Source organism: Miscanthus floridulus, chromosome 4, assembly GCF_019320115.1.
Source record: "Miscanthus floridulus cultivar M001 chromosome 4, ASM1932011v1, whole genome shotgun sequence".
Classification (NCBI taxonomy): Eukaryota; Viridiplantae; Streptophyta; class Magnoliopsida; order Poales; family Poaceae; genus Miscanthus; species Miscanthus floridulus.
Genome location: NC_089583.1, coordinates 18,122,117 through 18,142,119, shown reverse-complemented (window position 1 = coordinate 18,142,119; position 20,003 = coordinate 18,122,117). Strand labels below are relative to the sequence as shown.

Below are 20,003 nucleotides of genomic sequence, written 5' to 3'. Positions count from 1 at the left end.
AATGCAACATGAATTTCTCATATCTTGAAGCATGGCAACATGGTAGTAATGTGACAAGTATAGGATAACAACAAGGTCATGCAACATGTGAAACATTGTATTGAAGCATATGTATGAATTGCTTGTTTTAATTTCTGTATCACATGTGATCAATAGAAGTGGTATAACAATTTTGTAAAATAGTCGATCATGGTCTATTTCACCTTAACTACACTTAGGTTACTTGTTGGGACATTGTTCATGTAGGTCAAAATGACCAAAATGCCCTCAAGTGAAGGTTTGACTTGAATTGACCCTTGGAGTGTCAGTTGTCCACCATTGCCAGCTGCACCTTCGCCTTCGCCTAGCTTCCACGCCGTTGCAAAAACGCGTTGCTCTGTTCATCTAGAGCTTCGCCGTGATCCCCTTTACCATCTCCACCTCACCGTCAGGTCGATCGTGCCTCGGTAAGGGCGTATTCGCCGTTTTCCCCCACCGTAGCCATGGCGGGACCTCGCTGGAGTTGGCGCTCCGTCTCGCGCTAGGGTCTAGGCATGCTGCCATAGCTCGTAGGGTCGCCCTATTGGGCTGCGACGCCGTATCGTCGTCGGAGCCGGCCGTGCTGTGGCCGAGCGCCGCCGTGGCCATCGCCACCCCCGCTAGCGGCGTCAGTAGCTGCAATAGAAGGTTCCCCTAGGTCCGCTCGGGTGAGGCGAACATGTTGGCGCCGTTGCCGTCACCGGAGAAGCCACCGGCGACGACCTACGTCGCCGTCCGCTCCATTCCCCTGTCTGTCTCGCTGTCACGCGGGACCCGGCTATCAGCCACCGAGGCTGAGGTGGGAGCCCAGCATGGGCTGCGCCGCGTCTTGGGCCGCCGTTTCCTCGGGCCGGCCCAACATCAGTGAAATGGTTTCCTTATTTGTTTTGTTTAACTGTTTTTCACAGTTTGGTGTATAGATTCAAAAATATGTGACTCAAGTTTGGTAGATCCAAAGGATATGGTTCCAATTTTGTTAAGTTCCTAGTCATGTCTAGTATTTAACAAAAATATTATATGAGCACATGTTTTAGAAATTTTTGATGAATTAAATAGGACTTTGAAATGTGTTTTTAGATGCATGCAAACTTGTTTGAATTTTATCTTGAGTTTCTGTGGTCCAAAAATTATGAAATTTTGTGGGTAGTCTATTATTTCTTATTAGAAGCTCTGGTTAAAATTTCAGAGCTAGTGCATGTGTAGTTTTTAAGTTATAGAAATTTCTTTTATTAATGGATGGATCTTGTGTGAATTTTCATAATTTTTCTATAGATCCAGTATAGGTAAAATTTGGTGAGTAAGGTTCTTATGCTAGAATGATGCTAGGAAAAATGTGAAATCTATTGCTTGACACTTTTCGTTAGGGTTTCCTAATTATGCTCAAATTAGACATGTCATCTGTTATTTTGGATACAGCAAGTTATGTTTGCCCAATGGCTTTGAAATTTTTATGGTAGTCTATGTGCAGCATGAGATAGCTACTGTAATTTTTGTAGATATTTATTTATAGTTTTACTATATATTGCATAAATCACCTAATTAACTAAATAAATTGGAAAAGGATATTAAATAATTTATTTAGAAGTTGGCACTATACTTTCTGATGTTTCTTAGGTATGAAAAACAAGTTGGTAAACTTGGTTTGATCAAGTTATGCTTTTGCACAATCATTAAATAATTAAGTTAGTAACCCTGTCATTCTGGACAGATTCTAAGTTTACTGGAATTCGATTTGGTTAACATAAGAATCATGCTTTGGTGTTTACAAATGTTTTGTAGAGAATTTCATAAGCTTTCCAGAATATCCTCATGCAAGTCATTTGGAATTGTAGAACTTTAGTTGTGATTGAATTAAGGGACTACTTGTATGCATATGAAACTTTAAATGTTAAATTATGTATACCTTTACTATTTCTAAGTTGTGGTAATGTTCCTAGGTGTTAGGCCTTTAACCGAAGATGAGCATCTTTATCTTAGGTTATGCAAGTTAGGTAAATTGATCTTGTTCTTTAAGTTAAGTTAGATACATGCTTAAAGTGATTTGAATAGGGCTAGTCTTACTCGGTAAACGAGTGTCCAGTGATGTTTTCGGTAAACACTTACTGTGATTCATTCATCATGAGCATCATGTCATTCCTTATGCATCCATGGTATTTATCTTTTGCATCGGCATGCAATAGGTGTACCGGAAGGAGTGACCCTGCTGGAATTCGAGGAACCGAGCGAGCAGCAGCAGCCGACATCGGAGATTCAGGAGGAGCAGCCTTCAGGAGAAGGGCCAGACGAGGTCGCCGTTGAGTGCCCGGATCACCGTCCTTGCAACTTTGTGAAAGGCAAGCCCCGGAGCATATTAAGCCTCCTAATTTCTGAAATGTAGTTACAGTATTATTATTACATATATATATTGTTGCATTAAGTTTAGGTGTTGGATGCAAACACTTGCTGCATTGGTTATCCCATCCTTGTCCAAATATTGTTACCCTGAATCCTATGTAGCTTAGACTCGTGTAGTGCTTAGCCCTGCTTTAACACGGTAGAAGTCGAGTGATTTTCTATCACCTGCGAGATATAGGAAGATACATATGGCACGGTTGGCTATATTTGCTATCGTGGAAAAGAACCAGTCTTAATTTGAAATTAAGACCGGATGGAGGCTTGCCGATTTGCAGTGACTCCGTCTGTGTCGCTTAAGGACTGATTCTTGAAGCCTTTCCTGTTCATGTTGAACGCATGCCTCTCTCTTAGTTGGCCGGGTCTGGAGAGCAACCACGAAGCCGAGTAGCTCACCTCAGGCCGGGAGTCGATAAGTATAAAGTGCGCCTTGGAAGGGAGCCGTAGGCATGAGTCCAAGGGCAGGTGATTTAAAAGTCCTGGTCGTCTTGGCAGAAGGGTATCCCTGAGAGTGCTGGCGCTGATCGAACCCGCGAATTTGGTTCCTGAGTTGTCCCAAAGGTGACCCACGGCTACCCTTGCTAAGTATGCTAGGGTGAGAGTTAGGAATACCCCCTCAGCTGAGTTGTAATTCGATTCGAGTCGCCGTCTCTCCCGGTTAGTGAGAACTTGACGGGCTTATCTCCAATGTAGATACACTAAATATCCTAATGGTTCGTTAATGATGATATGATGATGACAGCCTTATAATACCTGCTATGGTTAATATTGTTTGCTCCTAATAAGTGAGTGCTCTAGTACAGGTGCTAATCTAGTGGATAGGTAAACGATGATAAACTTGATGCTAAGTTTAAATTGGTTACTATAATCATAAGCTCTTTTATGCAACTGTGTCAAGCTAGCCCACCTGAAAAGCCTTGCATGATCCTTGGTGTCTTTTATTTCTGGTTGTGACGGGTAAGTCTAGCTGAGTACCTTCTCGTACTCAGGGTTTATCTCCCACTTGTTGCAGATGACCAGTTCTACTTTGGTTGCTGCAAGTACTGCCTTCTCCCAGCTGGGGATGAAGACTAGACCGTTGGGTACGGTCTCTACTAGTTCTCGTACCTGATAATGCTTTTGTGGGACATGACTCAGACTTGGCAATGTAATTGAAAACTATGATGTTTGTACCAAACTATGTTGCTTCCGCACACTCAAACTTGGTTTGTAATATTCTATTTCAACTCTGATGGATGTAATCCGAATGCTACTTGTGAAATATTGTAACAGATGATGTGTTGTGTTGAATCACTATGATCTTGGTTTGTATGTCGAGAGTTGGTTGAAATCCTTCATGATTTCCGGACTACCGGGATTATGGGAGCTTAAGTACAGGAATTTGATCGCTTCGGTGATTGTTTTTGTACTTACGTTCTTATGATTTGGTCGGTTCTGTTACAACACGTCCTTACACATCCCAAATATAACATTGAAGAGCTTGCGAATGGGAGAAGGAGGCTTCTTAACAAAGAAGCTGTTACTGCCACGGCGAGAGGTAGAGCGACGAGAAGCATGTGGTGGTGAAGGAACTCTAGCTACATCTCCTCCTGCTAGTGCATCTAGATGTGACTCAGGAACTGGCTCTGTCAGTTCAGCACTGACTCTGTAAGGCTTTTGCTTATGATCATAGCTAAAAGTGTGTCCTGTCACCTGCTCTATCATATGCATTATGTAAGGTGCATATCCACAGCCCTTGAGTGGACTGACACACTCTTTATCTCACACCAAATAAAGTCAAAGACACTGAATTCCTGTGCATCTAGTGCCATTCTAGCAAGCAGACTTCTTGAATAGCCTCCAATAGAAGAAGAGTCACCCATCTTAGGAGATAAAGTGCACCTCAACAACCTATTCAGATATGCATATGTGGGGTGAAGATCAATCTGCTTACCATAATATCCTTCATTGTTTGGCAAGTACATGAATTTGAGGTTTTCTGGAGAAATTGGATGCCTATTGTGAATTTTGTCCTTCGTCAAATCCTCATAAGTAAAACTAAGCAAGGTAGCAAAACGATCATAGTCAACTGAATAGCCTCTTCCTTCTAACATCCAGTGCATTCGCTTCACATTACCTTCCTCAACAAATAGGGTGGCATAAAATTGTGCAATCACTTTATTATTCCAGTCATGTTGGAACTCCATAATGCCATACACGCCGGTCCTCTCACAAGCTGCAATAGCAAGGTCAAGAGAAGGCTTGTGCTGATTTCTTGCATGTTTCCAATTAATCCACTGAGAATCAGACACAATTGGATTTTTGGTGAGAATCACTAAAGTATAGTAGTCTTGCTGAAACAAAGTGTGGAATCTATAATCAGTAGCTGATCTAGCAATAAATCTGGGATTCACCCTTCTTTCCCTTCTAGCAGCCTTAGTCATGCCTTGCCCAATATAATTTGTCATTTGAACATATGCAGGATATGAAGGTGTATCTAACCTAAGCTGTTTAAAGTGAATTCTTTGACCTTGTGGCTGACCATACTGTACTGGTTGTGTCTGTCTCTCCTGCTCACCCTCAGAATTCTCATTATTGACATTTATCTCCTTCCTTTTCCTTTTCCTGTTCTCCTCAGGTGGAATAACATACTCCTCAGATTCTGTGTCAGAAGAACTCCCATCACACTCTTCATACTGAGGATTTTTCTTAGCCTGCCTAGTGGATCTCCTTACTTGAAGCTTTTCTGCCCCTTTCTTCTTTTTCTCAAGCGTGGCTTGATCATGTTGGAATTTTGACCTCACTTCCTTTCCCTTCATAACTGTTGTCCCTTCGAAGACGAGATGAGGAACAAGGAAGAAATCCGATGGGGAGAAAGTTGATTCTTGCAGTGGGGAGACTCCAATCCTTCCTTTTACTGGTTGACAGAGAAAATCACCGAGGGAAGAAGATAGGCGGCGATGGCTCTGTGTTGCTATGGGCACGAGGTCATGAGAAAAGAGCAGCGAGCCGCATGGGCGGCGGCAGGAAAAAGACCGCTCGGTCTGTTCCCAGGGGTACGCCCCTTCCTGCACTCGACAATACCGGACCCTCCGGAATTAATTACCGGACCCTCCGGTATGGGCCTCCAGCACCAATTCTTTCCAAATTTTGTAAGCCCTTTTCCAATATCTTTCTTATTCTATATTTATTCCAGAATAAATTTCAATACTTGATTCAAGGAATTTCCAACATCCTTTCTCACCAAATTCTCAACTCTTGCGCTTAGGAACCTTTTAGATTTTGAGATGAGAATATAATCTAGAGAGATATAGTAACTTATGGACTTGAGAGAATCATAACAAATGTGATTAGCTAATCAAACAATCAAGGTGAGCTATAATCACAAATGGCATGACAAGGTCACAAAGACCAAAATCCAAATATTTTTCAAAACACCACAAAACCTATCATGCTAGTAAAGTTTTTTTTTTGAAAAATTCTATCCTAGGTCACACAAGCACACTCTAGCATGTGAAAGGCCTTAGATGCACTACAATGCATAAATATTTAAAGTACATACATACCTATGCCTTGAGCCCATAAACTTCCACTAAGAAGAAATTGCTGAGTAGCATAACAATAATTGAGTTGACCTCATTGTCAAATAATCATGCTCCATAAGAAACTAATTATCATATAAAGAACTACAAGATCACTAAAAGAAATCGTTAGTCCAGGTGACACAAAATAGAAACTGAGCTCCCCCTTAATAAGTGCTTCAAGTGATTTGACCAACTTGTGACAAGCACTTGGTTCATTGAAGAACAAAGGAGTCAATTTTCTATTTTGGCCTTAAAAAAAGATAATTTGCCATAAATAAGTGGAATAAGAAATACTCACAACCACATAGGCTGTGTTACCATCACAAGTTTCTAAGACAATTATTATGTATATAGAGGTATTTGAGTCAAATCTCAACTTTTTAGGAATAATCTTGGTTTCTAGCCCTTCACACCGGACCCTCCAGAATGCCATACCGGATCCTCTAGTATTCTCAGGACAGAAACCTAATTTTTGTTCCTCTTGTGATTTCACCGATGTGACTTTCACTTATTGTATCCTGCATTCCACAAACATTTTTCTCTACTAGAGAGACATTAAAAGCATCATATGGCAAATGACACCTAATCAATTTAAATGCTTTAGCCACTTCCAAAAATTCACAAATATGACTATTTGTGGATTATTGAGCATTACAAGAATAGTGGCTATCCTACATGGATTAGGTACTTGTTACCAATAGTGAAGGTGAAGTATGAAATATAGCCATCAATTGATCTTTGGGTCAACCATATAAGAGAATATAATAAGAGTAGGTTAATAGCTTGAGTAAATATTTTCAATCAACTTGCTCAAGCACCCCAAAGCCTTCATCTCACCACCAAGTACCTACATCAACATCCTAAGCACACTTTGGCACCCAAATGGCATTAGTGCTAGTTTGTGGTGAATACATCACCTTACTAGTGCTAACTCCATTTGTGGTCCTTCTAAGCATGTTATCATAAACAAATGTGTTCGGCTTAGGAGTGTTACCATTTGGGCAATCATAGCTTAGATGCCCCTTTCTCCTACAAGCATAGCATACGCGGCCTTGATTTTCCTTATGCTTATTTTGCTTGTTTGGACACCCATCAACCATGTGCCCCATCTCATTGCATCCATAGCATCTTCTTGTTGTAACTTGGGCTCTCTTTATTGCCTCTTTGTTGAAGGGGCAATTCTTGGTAGGATGGCCCAACTTCTTGCAAATGAGACATGCACTTGGTCCATCATTCTTCACTTGCTTGGCCACCTTGGTGGAAGCCTTTTGTTCAGCAACTTCAACCTTGTCGGCCCAACTCTCGTGTGGACACATAGCCCACTCATGTCCATACAATCCACAACCATAGCATAACCGTTTTCCATGTTTCTTGCTCTTGGTTGTTTTGCCATTGCTTGAAGTGTGACTCTTTTGTTGGGATTTGGAGGAAGCAAGGTTTGAACCCTTCTCAAGCTTCTTCACCATGTTATCACGGTTATCTTGAGAAGGTTGTGCTTTCTCCTTACCCTTCAACCGAATCACATCTTTCTTTGATTTTTCCACTTCTCCCTTGAGCTCAATGTTTTCTATGGGATTTAGCTCAATCAAAGATTGGCTTGCTTGAGAAGCACACTCATTAGTATAAGAAATATTCAATTGAGATGGTGTACAAGTGAGTGTTTGCGTGAGAGGTTGAGATAATTTTACCGAAGTGACCACAACCTCATGAGCTACCTCAAGCATAATATGTGATTCTACCAATTCCTCATGTGAGCACTTGAGATGAACATAGTTTGCTTGTAGAACATTGTATTTGCTTGAAAGTTCATCTAGTCTTGCCTTGAGCTCATTGTTTTCCTTTTCTAGTTGTGAAACACTAGAAGAGGAGTTAGTAACTAAAGTATGCTCAAATGATAATTTTTCATACCTTTCATTGATTGCCTTTAGTTCTTTTAACTTAGAGATGAGAAACATTTCTTGCTTTTGAAGTGATTGTTCTTGCTTCTCATTCTCTTCTTCTAGCTCATTATTCCTTTCAAGTATCTTTATGAATATACACTTGTTTTGGTTGCTGAGATGATAAAAAATGTTGCTATAGTCAACTTCAAAATCACTCTCTTCTTGATCATCTACTTGTACAATTTCTTTGACTTGCTCTTTCTTGGTAGCCCTCTTCTTGTTTTTCTTGGCCATAAGACACAAGTGATGAGTGTCTTGAGATATGGAGCTTGATTCATCACTTGGCCGACACCGAGCTTGCTCATCGTTGCTTGAAGCTGCTTGCTGCTCTGCTGCCCTAGCCATACCAGACACGTCCGATATCATATCGGACACGTTCGGTATGTGCTGCACAGTCAGCACAGCAGCAACTTCCTCAGGTTGCTTTGGCTTGATGCTTTTAAGGTCACTTGAGGCTCCTTCACAACAGGAGGATGCAATGGACATGTTTTCCATTGCCTTCCACACATAGCACTCATGGCATTTGGATTTGCCATACAAATCAAAGAGTTTGATCCAAATGTGATGAGCATTCTCCAAAGGTGTTTCTTCATTTTAAATAGCCTCAGCTTGGACCTCTGCACTCAATGTACTCAAATGACATTAATAGCTTGAGCGTTGAGTTGCACACATCTCTTTTCCTCTTCGGGCATATTTTTATAGTTGCTCCAATCAACTATGGGAATAGAGATGCTTGCATCCACAATACGCTCAACAAGGGGACTAATAGTCCTAAAAACATTGAGTACATAATTTGACCAAGATAGAAAGTTTGAACCATCATTTTGGAGAAACACGGGCTCCGACTCGTTAGGCATCGACATCCTTTCCCACGGTGGTGAAGCTTTTAGTGAGAACCTTGGCTCTGATACCACTTGTAAGGACCGATGATGTCGCCTAGAGGGGGGGGGGGGGGGGGGGGGGTAAATAGGCATTTCTAAAAATTAACACCTTTAAATGCGGAAACAATCAGTATGGGAGCTTCCAATTACTTGAAAGCTCCAAATCAGAGAAATAATCTCCTCATGAGTCAACCACAAAGTATATTAAAGATGCTAAACAACTCTACAAGTCAAACAACTGCAACACAAATTGATTAATCATAGAATTACACAGTTGCAGCAAGATCCTGCAATACCAGAGGTTCCGGTATGCAATACCGGAGGCTCCGGTATTCACGGATCGGGGAAGTTCTTCGGGAAACTTGCTTCCTCTTGGATCAAGCTTTGATCCAAAGGTGTAGTGGTTTGTAGAAGGTGAAATGTGAGTAGCCCTGCTCACTAAAGATCACAACCCAAGTAGATCGAGAGGAAAACAAATATAGCAATTCAAAATGCAAGAGATGCAATACCGGACGCTTCGGTACGAAAAACCAGAGGTTCCGGTATTCATGGGTCAGTGAATTTCTTCGGGGAACTTGCTTCCTTTTGTTTCCTATTTTCAATCCAAGCTATAGGTACCTAGTAGATATAATATGAAGCACAGAGAGCCTACACAATAGCTTAAATACTACAAGAGAATCACAAATATCAAATGAAGACAAGAGGAGATGTGATATTTGTTTTACCGAAGTTCGGACTCCGTCGAGTCCTACTCTCCGTTGAGGGAGCTGCGGGAGACCAAAGGATTCACCTAGAGGATACCACGTAGGTCACTCTAGCAGGAGTCTTTTCCAACTCCTTATCCTTTGGGTCCCCCCTAGAGGATACCACGAAGGTCACTCTAGCCAGAGTGTATTCCAACTCCTTTTCCTCCTTCACTAGTTTGATCCCTTCCCTTGCGGCGGTGGAATCGACCGTTACAAACTTTTTGAGGCACACCACAATCTCTTGGGTGCTCTCTGGCGATGCCTAGCCATCTTGGACCGAAGAGTCCAAGAGTAACAAATGCAAATCACGAGATAGACAATATGCTCAAGTGTTCAAGTGGTGGCTTGCACACAAATTTGAATCTTTCTCAACCCACAATATGGATTTGTCGATTTGGATCACTCACTCACTAAGAGAGGGTTTGGAAGAGTTAGCAAGGCTCAAAAACATGTATGAGAACTAGTAGAATCAGCAGCACTCAAAGGAGAGGGCTTGGGGGTATTTGTAGCCCCCATTCAAAAACTAGCCGTTTTCTAGCCGTTGGTGCAGTTAGGTTCATATTAGAACCTCCGGTATTGCATACCGGAACCTCTGGTATGAACGAGCAATGAACTTTCAGTAGTACACTGGTAGTACCGGTCCGCTAGCACTAGAAGTACCGGTGTGACCGGTAGTTCCGGTGCAACACCGAAAGTACCGGTAGGCCAAAATTGCGCACGCGCGTTTTTAGAAACTTGTTGCACCTCGCGAATACCGGACCCTCCGGTATGTAATACCGAAACCTCCCATATTGCTCTGTGCAGCACCACTTGTTAGCAATTTTCAAATATTTTTCTTTCAAACTCGCATGGTTAGGCTTGAGCACTTAAGAATATAAATCTATGAACATGATGCATCGCTCTTAATAGTACGACATTCCTATTAACTCAAGTTTAAAGAAAATCAAATTTAAAACCTCTTGAGTTAACCTTGTTTGAGCTCATGCCATATCTTTCAATCTTCATCAATAGAGAAAGCCAACATGTTCATTTTGATTGTTGCTTGAGCATAGCCATCTTGAGCACGTGACTTGATTCTATTCATCAAATATAGATAACTCCAAATGTACCAAGTCACTTTCATCAAACACTTCAATAGTAATTTGATCCTGCACATCAACATGACCTTCATAGCTTGATTGGTACCTCAACTAAATGCAAGTACTTTCTTCTTCACCCTAGCTAGGTTCTTTGGCCACCAAGTCGTCGCTTGCCCTTCACCCTTGCTTAGTACCTCGAAGCCTTTCCTTGCTATCTTCACCAACTCAAGCTGTCAAGTCACATCTTGTGTTGAATCATCCATTCATTTGCACAATTATCTTTTCATTTCAATGTAGCAAGCTTCGAATATGAGACCATTCCATATGCAATCCCTCATGTCTCAATAAATAATTCTCAACGTGCTTGCTTCCACATGAATCATAGAGATCTCACAATAGATAAGCCTTTACATGAATTCTGTTTGCATTGTTGTCTTGTGCTTGAACTAGATTGCTTATACAACAACACATTATTTTGTCTTTGTTCGATTCAATCTAGTACTTGTGAGATAATCTATTTTCTGTTCAACACTTAGCAAAATCATTAGACCTTTAATTATGTTGTCAATCAATTCACCAAAATCCACTAAAGGGCTAGATGCACTTTCCGAGAGCTAGGTTGCTTAATTTTTAGAGAGAGGGGTTTTCATCTTCATTTTTAGAGAGGGAGGTTTTCATCTTTATTTCTTCAAAGAAGGTTGCTTAAAAAGGTTAATTTTAATTAATATTTCGGAGAGGCCATTTTGGAGAGGTCATTGTTAATTTGAAAACACTAAATTCATTATATTTAATTTCTCCACTATGAATGGTGTGTTTTTAGAGAGAGAGAGCTAGGTTGCTTAATTTTTAGAGAGGGAGGTTTTCATCTTCATTTTTAGAGAGGAAGGTTTTCATCTTTATTTCTTCGAAGAAGGTTGCTTAAAAAGGTTAATTTTAATTAATATTTCGGAGAGGTCATTGTTAATTTCAAAACACTAAATTCATTATATTTAATTTCTCCACTATGCATGGTGTGTTTTTAGAGAGAGAGCTAGGTAGGTTACTTAATTAATTAGAAAATATGAACATTAGGTTTTTATAGAGGGTAAGAGATATTTTTAAATCATGTTTATTTCCTATATTTTTTACAGGTATCGATGGAGAGGTCATTTTGGATGTACAACCTTTGAAGAATGGATCTGTCATACATAGTGGAGGTCCGTAGCTTTACTGAAGCCGCTAAGAGGCATGCTTCGAGAACAAAGACAACGCACATATGTTGTCCATGCAAAAATTGCAAAAATGTTGTTGTATTTGACGACGTTCAACCAATCTTGTGTCTTGTCTCATCTAATTTGCCAAGGATTTATGAAGGATTACTTGATTTGGACAAAACATGAAGAGGAAAGTTTTGCGCCTCATACTACAACTGGCAACCCAGCGAACATCAACGACGATGGTCCAAACATGCTTGTTAATGAATGTGATGATCACTGTCCCCAGAGTGAACCTGTTGTGCTAGATGTTACTGATGATAGATTTGTTGGCGAAAATGAAGGCGTTAAAACCTTTGAGGTCCATGAAAAAGAAGATGCAGAATTCTTAGAGGCACTACTGCATCGTTATACGGATCCATCAATGTTCTTCAAGAAAGGTATGGAGGCCTTGAAAAAGGCAGTAGCAGAGCCTCTTTACGATGAGTCTAAAAGCTGTACCAAAGAGTTCACGACATTGTGGTCTGTCCTAAAGTTATTGATGGTAAAAGCGAGATATGGTATTTCTGATGCTGGCTTCAATGAGGTGTTGCATGTTCTCGCAGAAATACTTCCAAAGGAGAATAAAGTGCCTGCTAACACGTACCATGCCAAGAAGCTAATCAGTCCGCTTACTATGGGTGTTGAAAAGATCCACGCTTGTAGAAATCATTATATTTTATAAGTCGTGGCAAACGAAACCACTCCGCCCCGCTTTTTCGTTGCCCCTCACCGTCGTCATGGCAAACGAAACTACTCCTCTCCGCTCTTCCGTTGCCCCTCACCATCGTCGTGGCAAACGAAACTACTCCTCCCCGCTTTTTTGTTGCCCCTCACCATCGTTGTGGCAAACAAAACTACTCCTTTCCGCTCTTCCGTTACCCCTCATCGTCGTCGTGGCAAACGAAACTACTCCTCTCCGCTCTTAATATGTCTTGCCCGAGACATTACTTGTGTTTAATATTTAATGCTTTATTATTATTAATTACAGTTAGTTTGTGATCAAGGCATTCATTTCGCTCTTACTTCTTTAAGTTAGCTCGATGATGATGACTTCCCCAAGAAATGCCGACCAGCCGGATGCCCAAGGAGCAGAGCCACACAAGAACCTTGAAGGCAACCAGCCAGATGCCCAAGGTGGTGACCACCATGATTCTCAAGGCGATGACAGCACATCGGATGATGATGGTTCATACCACACTCCGAGCGATCCTTTTCCTGAGGACAAGGCAATTAAGGCGGCTAAACGTGAGCAGCGATGAGACCCCGATTACGATCCAACAGTTAATGAGGTATAGTCTACATAAATTCAATAAAGTCACTAACTCTATCTATATGTACTCATGTGTGTACATACCTAATTGAATGGATAGGAGGTATTGTCTCAATTGCGCATTTTAGAACTGGATGAAGAAGTCGAAGTGCCTGAGGATATAGCACCAGAGCCGACCGAGACGACTTCTGGTAGTTCAAGGAAACAGAGTGATCGAAAACAAGGTGATAGAGGAGCAAACCACTGGCCTAAAGACACATTCCAAGTTACAAAAATAGGCCCAAAAAGGAGAGCCGCAAGCACCTTCAGAGGTGGCCGCCAAGTTTTGGAACGCCATAGGTTTCGCAGTTAGGGACAACCTTGAATGCACAATCCCTGACTGGAAGTCCGTGCTAGAAGGCAAGAAGATAGAATTATGGGACCTGTTGAAAATGAGGTTTATTTTCCCTCCAAGTTTCGATGTTTTACTACCGACAATCTGCCACTAGGGTACCCGGGGCAGTTGTTTGGGCTTATGGCTAGCAAGAACTCGATGAGGAACGCGAGACAGTCGATTTATATAGGTTTGGGCCCTCGAGTTCGATCTTGAGTAATAGCCTTTACGTCCAGTTCGGCATTTGCCTTGCATTGTATTGATTGTGTATCTCAGACTCTGTTGTTACAAGAGGTGTCCTCAGCCACCTTTTATATCAATAAGGAGATCTGAGGACTTAGTCATATTCCTAGTTGAATCCATATAAAAGGTCTTGTTCTAATTACAGAAGGTGCTTTTTCCTAAAGGAATCAGCTAGTCCGGCCTAATTCTATTCGGAGTAGGAGCAGTGCTCCCTCTCGTCATTATCCTGGGCCGTAGGCCATGCCGTGGCCCACTACCCAATTACCTATCAGTAATGCACCCTGTGGGTATCATACCGACAAGCCCCCGAGCATTTCTTGGTTGAGCTACAAAAGATCTTTCTTGTTCTTCTTCGAGTCTTGGAACCAGTCTCTTCCAGGTTTTTTTTTGAAGTGAAACCTTGAAATGGTCTTCTAAGAGAAAGTTTTTTCCAGTGATGTGCATTTTTGTGAAAAATGCACTCACTGAGTGTAGCCCCCGAGCCTCTTGCTATTTGGAACAAAAAGCAGGAGAGTCTTCTGATTTTTGGAGAGAGAGCTTTTTTTGATGTGCAGTTTTCATGAAAAGTGCACTCAGTGAGTGTAGCCCCGAGCCTCTTACTATTTAGAACAAAAAGCAGAAGGGTCTTCTAGTTTTTTGAAAATTTTCGTGGATCTCTTCTAAGGATGTATACTTTGTAGCCCCCGAGCCTCTGTTTTTTTTTTGTTTGAAAAAAGTTCTCGGTTGAAGGGTCTTCTTTGTTGTATCCTCAGGCATCCGCTCCCGAGTTCTTTCATCTTTGCTTTGAAGTATCTGTCCTTCTTGTCAGGTGTCTGATGGTGGTTGACCGTTGGCATTGATTCCTTTATCTTCACGGGTTGTACAGCGCTGGGCATATCCATGGAATATGCTGCACTAGCTTATCATGCTGGTACTATTTGTACTTCTCTTTTTTAGGTCCTTGCAGTAACTTTTGGTTGGTGAATTTGGTGCGTGTACACTGGGTTTTCTCTGTAAATACCCTCGTGGCTTGCTGTTGAAATCCATCGAAGTGTTCTTTGCCTTTAGCCTCATATTCTTCTCTTAGGCCTTGTTTAGATGGAAAGTTTGGGGGTTGAAAAGTACTGTAGCACTTTCATTTGTATTTGGTAATTATTATCCAATCATGGACTAATTAGGCTCAAAAGATTCGTCTCATGATTTACAACTAAACTGTGCAATTAGTTATTTTTTTACCTACATTTATTGCTCCATGCATGGATCAAAAATTGATGTAATGGAGAGAGAGTGAAAAAACTTGGAATTTAGGTGGAAACTAAACAGAGCCTTAGTTGTGGGTATGCTAGTGCATAGTGAGGTTGCTGAGCCCCCGGGCTTGAGTTTCGTATCTTTTGTAAGTTGTAAAGAACTTGTTGATGTCTTTACCTTCTTGAACATGATTCTGTTGATGTGCGAGTTGGACGAGCCCCCGGGCTTTTGTGGATTTCTTTGTGTAATCTTTGTAGTGGATGGAAGAGGTCTTGTGATAAGGATTAGAGGCAGACTAATCCCGTAGTGCCATTGCATCGGCGTGAGGTGTCTGATAGATGGGAGAGGCCTTGTGATGTGAACTTTGTTCCCTCATCCAGGAGTACTCGGTGCACTCTTCCTTTTGCAGCGCTATCAAGCTGGTGCGGATCGACTTCAGATCCAACATCACATCGGTGTGGAAGATACTTGGGTAGACAGATGCCAGCTCATTTATTTGAGCACGAGTTTCTTCTACGTGGTGTTTTGGTCACTGTTGCTCGTCTCGGCTAGATTGTGCGTCATTTCTTTGGAGAAAATAGTGTAGCTGAGTCGAGTGTCTTCTGCCTTTATGACAACTTGGTTCCCTGCTGGTGTCTAGTCTCTAGCAGTACTAGAATTCCACTGGGTTCCTTGTTGATCGCCTATGCTGACTTCATTGGGTCTTGGACTCAAATTCTGTTGGGTGGCTTCTGAGAGTACCATAAACTTGTAATCTTGTAACTTCGTAAAGTTGTCTGAAAAGATGAAAGAAATCCGGGTTGTCTTGAGCTGTTGGGTCGTTTGTATCTATGTCCCGAGTTCTTTCTGTAATCTTTATGTTGAGAGAGTACTTTGTCTCCTGTCCGTGTTCTTTTCTGTTGAGTGGTTGTGCTTCTGAGGCCTTGTTTAGTTATACCCCAACTTCCAAAAAGTTACTGCAGTACCTGTCACATCGAATATTTGCGGTCCATGCATGGAGTATTAAATATAGACAAAAAGAAAAACTAATTACACAGTTTGGTGGGAAATTACGAGACGAACGTTTTAAGCCTAATTAGTCCATGTTTAAACACTATTTGCCAAATAAAAACGAACGTGCTACCGTAGCCCCAAAATCTAAATTCATCCAACTAGAAGGCCTGAGTAAATCATCTCCGGAATTCTGTTGCGCTGTTCCGTGTAAAAAGGCGTGCAACTATCTTTTCAATGCCATCTGTGATTAATGCGAAAAAGTCAGGATTTTTACCGTTTGTCGTCGTCCGCGCTTCAACGGGCAGATCTGGTAACTTATCTCCAGAAATCTTTCGATTGACTGGTTAACTTTAGGGCAGCTCATCATCTGTTTCTGCAAATATCAAGATTTTGCCATTGGCCTGACTGTTGGATGTTAAATTTCCTGCTTCTATAAATAGTTGTCCTCTCCCTTTAAACTTTTTACCTTGCCATCGCCTTCTGTCCTTGCCTCCATCGTCACAAACCCTAGCCTCCCGTGCCATTGCCGCCACCGTCGCTCTTTTCTGCCTTCCTCTAGCTTCCGCCATCTTTGGCTTGTGTATGGGCAAGAAGAAAGCCTCGGCCAGCAGGAGCGAACCAGCTTTTGTTGACGAGGAGGTTATTGGGAAGATCTAGAATCCGGAGTTCGGCGCGATGAGGTCTGCGGAGAAGATCTGGCCTATGCCAACCACGACCGAGCAGCAACTGCAGGAATTGAGCCATGACAGATTGATCCAGGAAAAGCTCTTTTCAGAGGAGGTTCCCGCTCTTGCTCCTGGTGAGATCGTTCTCTTCCTTGCTTTTGTCCGTGCGGGTCTCTGTCTCCCAGCTTCCCTTTTTCTTCTTCAGTTTTTGGATTTCTTTGGTATTACTTTGAACCATCTTACCCAAATGGCGTTCTTCATCTTTCTGTCTTCATCCATCTCTGTGAGGCCTACCTTAGCATCCCCCTTCTATCGTTCTTTTTCGTCAATTCTTTTGCCTTAAACCTCATCCTATCTTTGCCGACCCGGCCGTCCTTGGTGGGTGCGGTATTTAACTTCGCCAGGGGAGAAAGGCCGAGTACTTCAAATATGACCTATTAGATTCCTTCAGGGAGTGGAGGGCTTCTTGGTTCTATGCTGGGAACCAGAACCCTCCTCTCCGTGTTCATTCTGATGCTGTGCCGGTTCCCAATGACTCGTGGGAAAAGAACTCTCTGTCTGCCAAAGAGCTTCAGAGGATCCAGCCTCTTCTTGACAGAATCGAGCGTCTTCTGCAGCTAGGTCTTACTGGTTTCGGCATCATGGCCAGCTTCCTCCATCGCCGCGTTCAGCCATTGAAGGAGAGGGAGCACTATGACTTCGAGTTCTCTTGTGCTGAGGACCCATCCCACATGGTGGCTGCTTTGGAGCTGAGCGACGAGGAAGTTCTTGAGCGTTTGGGGAAGATGCTTAAGGGCGTTAGCATCATGCCTCACCAAGTGGTCGAGTATTCTACCACGAACCCCCCTTTGCCGGTGAGTTATTGTTTCAGAGTTCTTTTCTCATCTTCTTTGATCTGTAACTTCTCTTCAACTGATCTTATTTTTTTCTTATTGAAGGAATTGGGACGCAAGTTCGTGGATCCAGTTTCCGTCCCGTCGGTGATCGACCCAGCGGCCGCGACTCAGACAGGTGAGTCCCGGACCCCTTTTGTTATCACTGGGTTTTCTCTTAGGGAATCTCAGTACGTGGATTATGTGCCACGTGCAGTTTCCCATGCCGCTCGTTCTGCTGGTTAGAGGCTAGTAGGTGGAGGTTCTTCTGGGTCGTCTTCCAAGAGATCTCGCTCTTCCCTCTAGATTATAGGTACAGTTCTTGTAGGTGAGATTCGAATCTATGTTTCTGAGTTGTTCCTCGTGTCCCTGTTTCTAACTTGCTCTGTCTTTCGGGTTCTTTTAGGTGATACCCGTGTAGGCGTGTACATGTTGTGGAGGATGAGGAAAGTGACAAGGACGACTCTGGCCTTGAGCATCAGCGGTAAGTTTCTTCTTCTTTTTATCCGAGTAGTTTCTAGGTGTCTTTTCTTTCCTCTTGTTGATTGTAGAGTACTTTTCTCTATCCTTCAGGCGCCGAGTCAGCCCCAGTGCTCAGGTCATGATCGCTTCAGTGCCCGCCCTGTCGGTCATTCTTGATACTCTGACTGCGTCCATGCTGCCTCCCAAGCCAATTTCCAGTCAGTTTGGGTTAAAGAAAATTTCCACGAAGGTTCCCAAGTAAGTACCCTTCTGTTAGCTATTTTTTTGCTTTGTCTGAGTACTTTTTCTGATTCTTCTTTGCTTCTTTTATAGGCCTTTGTCTTCTTCCCATTCGCAGACTCAGTCGGCTTCTTCTGGAAGCCAGACTGAGGCCTTGCAAGCTTCTCCAGCGGGTTCTCAGCCTCCCGAAGTCGAGAAGCCGGGTACCTTGACGGTGGGTGAGATGGAGTCTACCCGGACTAGTGAGGCGCCTGAGGTTTCTTCTCAACCAGCTTCTTCTCTCCCAGGTTCTACTTTCATCCCGGTTTCTTCTTCTCTGACTGCTACCGGATGGTCATTGCCTTCTGCTAAAGTGATAGAGTTGTTTGATCTAGCTTACCGCTATGCAGAGTTGTCCGCTTCTTAGGACAAGTTAATTTCCTTGGGTACTGCCTTTGCAGAGAAGTTTAAGGTGAGCACTGATCTATCTCTTTCTTCTGAGCATTTCTTTTTTTGTTGTCTCTAAATTTTCTCTATTTTCAGGCCTACGGTCAGGACCAAGCCAGCTTCTTTGGCTCGGGTGAAGTTGTAAAGCGCCTTACGTCCAGTGTTGCAAACCTAGATATTGAGTTGACTTTGGCCAAGACCGACCTGAAGTTGGAGCGGACCAATAGGCAAGAAAACGAAACTATCCTCCGCAGTCAGGTTGGCGAGGCTGTGAGGGCCAAGGAAGCAGCTCTTGAGCAGTCTCAGGCTCTCTCGAAGGATTGCCAGGGTGAGTTGTCTGATTCCTTTTGTGGGCTTTTATCTTACTCCAATTTTGCTCTTCTTTTTCATTTCTTCAGCTCTCTGCAAAGAAAAAGAGATGTTGGCCAAATCCATTGAGGACATGAAGGAGCAGCTTCAGACCCTTGAGAATGAGAAGGAAGCGGTAACTGCTCTTGCTCAAAATGAACTCGACCAGGCGAGGCAGATTAGACTTGGAGCTGATTGGGATCTTGTGTAGGGGTTGAATACTGTCAAGGAGCTAAATGAGCGTCTCCAAGCCGCCAACCAGATTGTCTTTCTGGAAAGTCTTCAAGAAGGTCGCCGAATTCTTTCGTGTGTCTGAGGATGCCGGCAAGTCTTGGGGCAAGTTCCTTCCCCTCCTTCCTGAGCGGCTTCAGGGCTTCGCCAAGGGAGCTTCCCATATGTGCCTCAGGAGGCTGCTGGCTCATATCAGAGTTCTTACCCCCGATTAACTTCTAGAGTCGTTGGGGGCGGAGGTGGATGATGAAGATGTCTCGGCGACGCTTGATCAGGCTGAGCCAGAAGTTGAAGACCTCGCTTCTTGTCTTGCTGCCAGGCTCGATATCAAGATGCCCGATGTAGATAGTGAGGCTGACCAGTTGATAGTCATCTTGTTCTCCTTCTGGCTTCTGCAATATTTTGTGATGGAAAGTAGTTGGCTGGCCTTCTGGCCTTTATTTGTGTGAAGTACTCTGCCGGCCTTCGAGCCAAGTTTAAATTTATAGTCTCTCTTATGAATCTGAGTAATCTTGTCATGATCCCTCGATAAAACGCGCATCTGTTTAAATTATGATAGTCGTAAAAAAGGTGAGTGTTGGTTTTGTGACCTTACTCTAAGTTTTTCATCGAGCTCAGGCTTCTTTTCCTTTTTGCTCTCATTCTTTGGGAGAAAAACTCAGGCTTTATTACCATTTTGTTTTGTCTCTGGGTGAGCTCAGGCTTCATTGTCGTTTTGCTTCTCAGTTCAGACCAAGCTCAGGCTTCATTGCCATTTTGTTTTCTCCTTAAGCTCAGGCTTATTATTGCCTTTTTGCTCT

The 20,003-nt window shown here is 42.7% G+C and overlaps 1 protein-coding gene across 1 annotated transcript; it reads left to right on the top strand.

The window, feature by feature from the left end:
* Positions 1-17,027: 17,027 nt before the first annotated feature.
* Positions 17,028-19,731, top strand: LOC136551062 (uncharacterized). The gene is made up of 8 exons (XM_066542652.1): positions 17,028-17,478; positions 17,563-17,635; positions 17,903-17,980; positions 18,070-18,216; positions 18,292-18,485; positions 18,588-18,649; positions 18,721-19,108; positions 19,184-19,731. The coding sequence occupies exons 1-4, from the start codon at positions 17,266-17,268 to the stop codon at positions 18,099-18,101; spliced, it is 396 nt and encodes a 131-aa protein (XP_066398749.1). The 5' UTR covers positions 17,028-17,265; the 3' UTR covers positions 18,102-18,216; positions 18,292-18,485; positions 18,588-18,649; positions 18,721-19,108; positions 19,184-19,731.
* The last annotated feature ends 272 nt before the right edge of the window (positions 19,732-20,003 follow it).

What these genes read in the sequence shown, in the direction of transcription:
- LOC136551062 (XM_066542652.1), top strand. Translation starts at nt 17,266, where the DNA reads ATGGCCAGCTTCCTCCATCGCCGCGTTCAGCCATTGAAGGAGAGGGAG. An exon ending in CCACGAACCCCCCTTTGCCG is followed by an intron (nt 17,479 to 17,562) that starts GTGAGTTATTGT and finishes TTCTTATTGAAG; the next exon opens with GAATTGGGACGCAAGTTCGT. An exon ending in AGCGGCCGCGACTCAGACAG is followed by an intron (nt 17,636 to 17,902) that starts GTGAGTCCCGGA and finishes GGGTTCTTTTAG; the next exon opens with GTGATACCCGTGTAGGCGTG.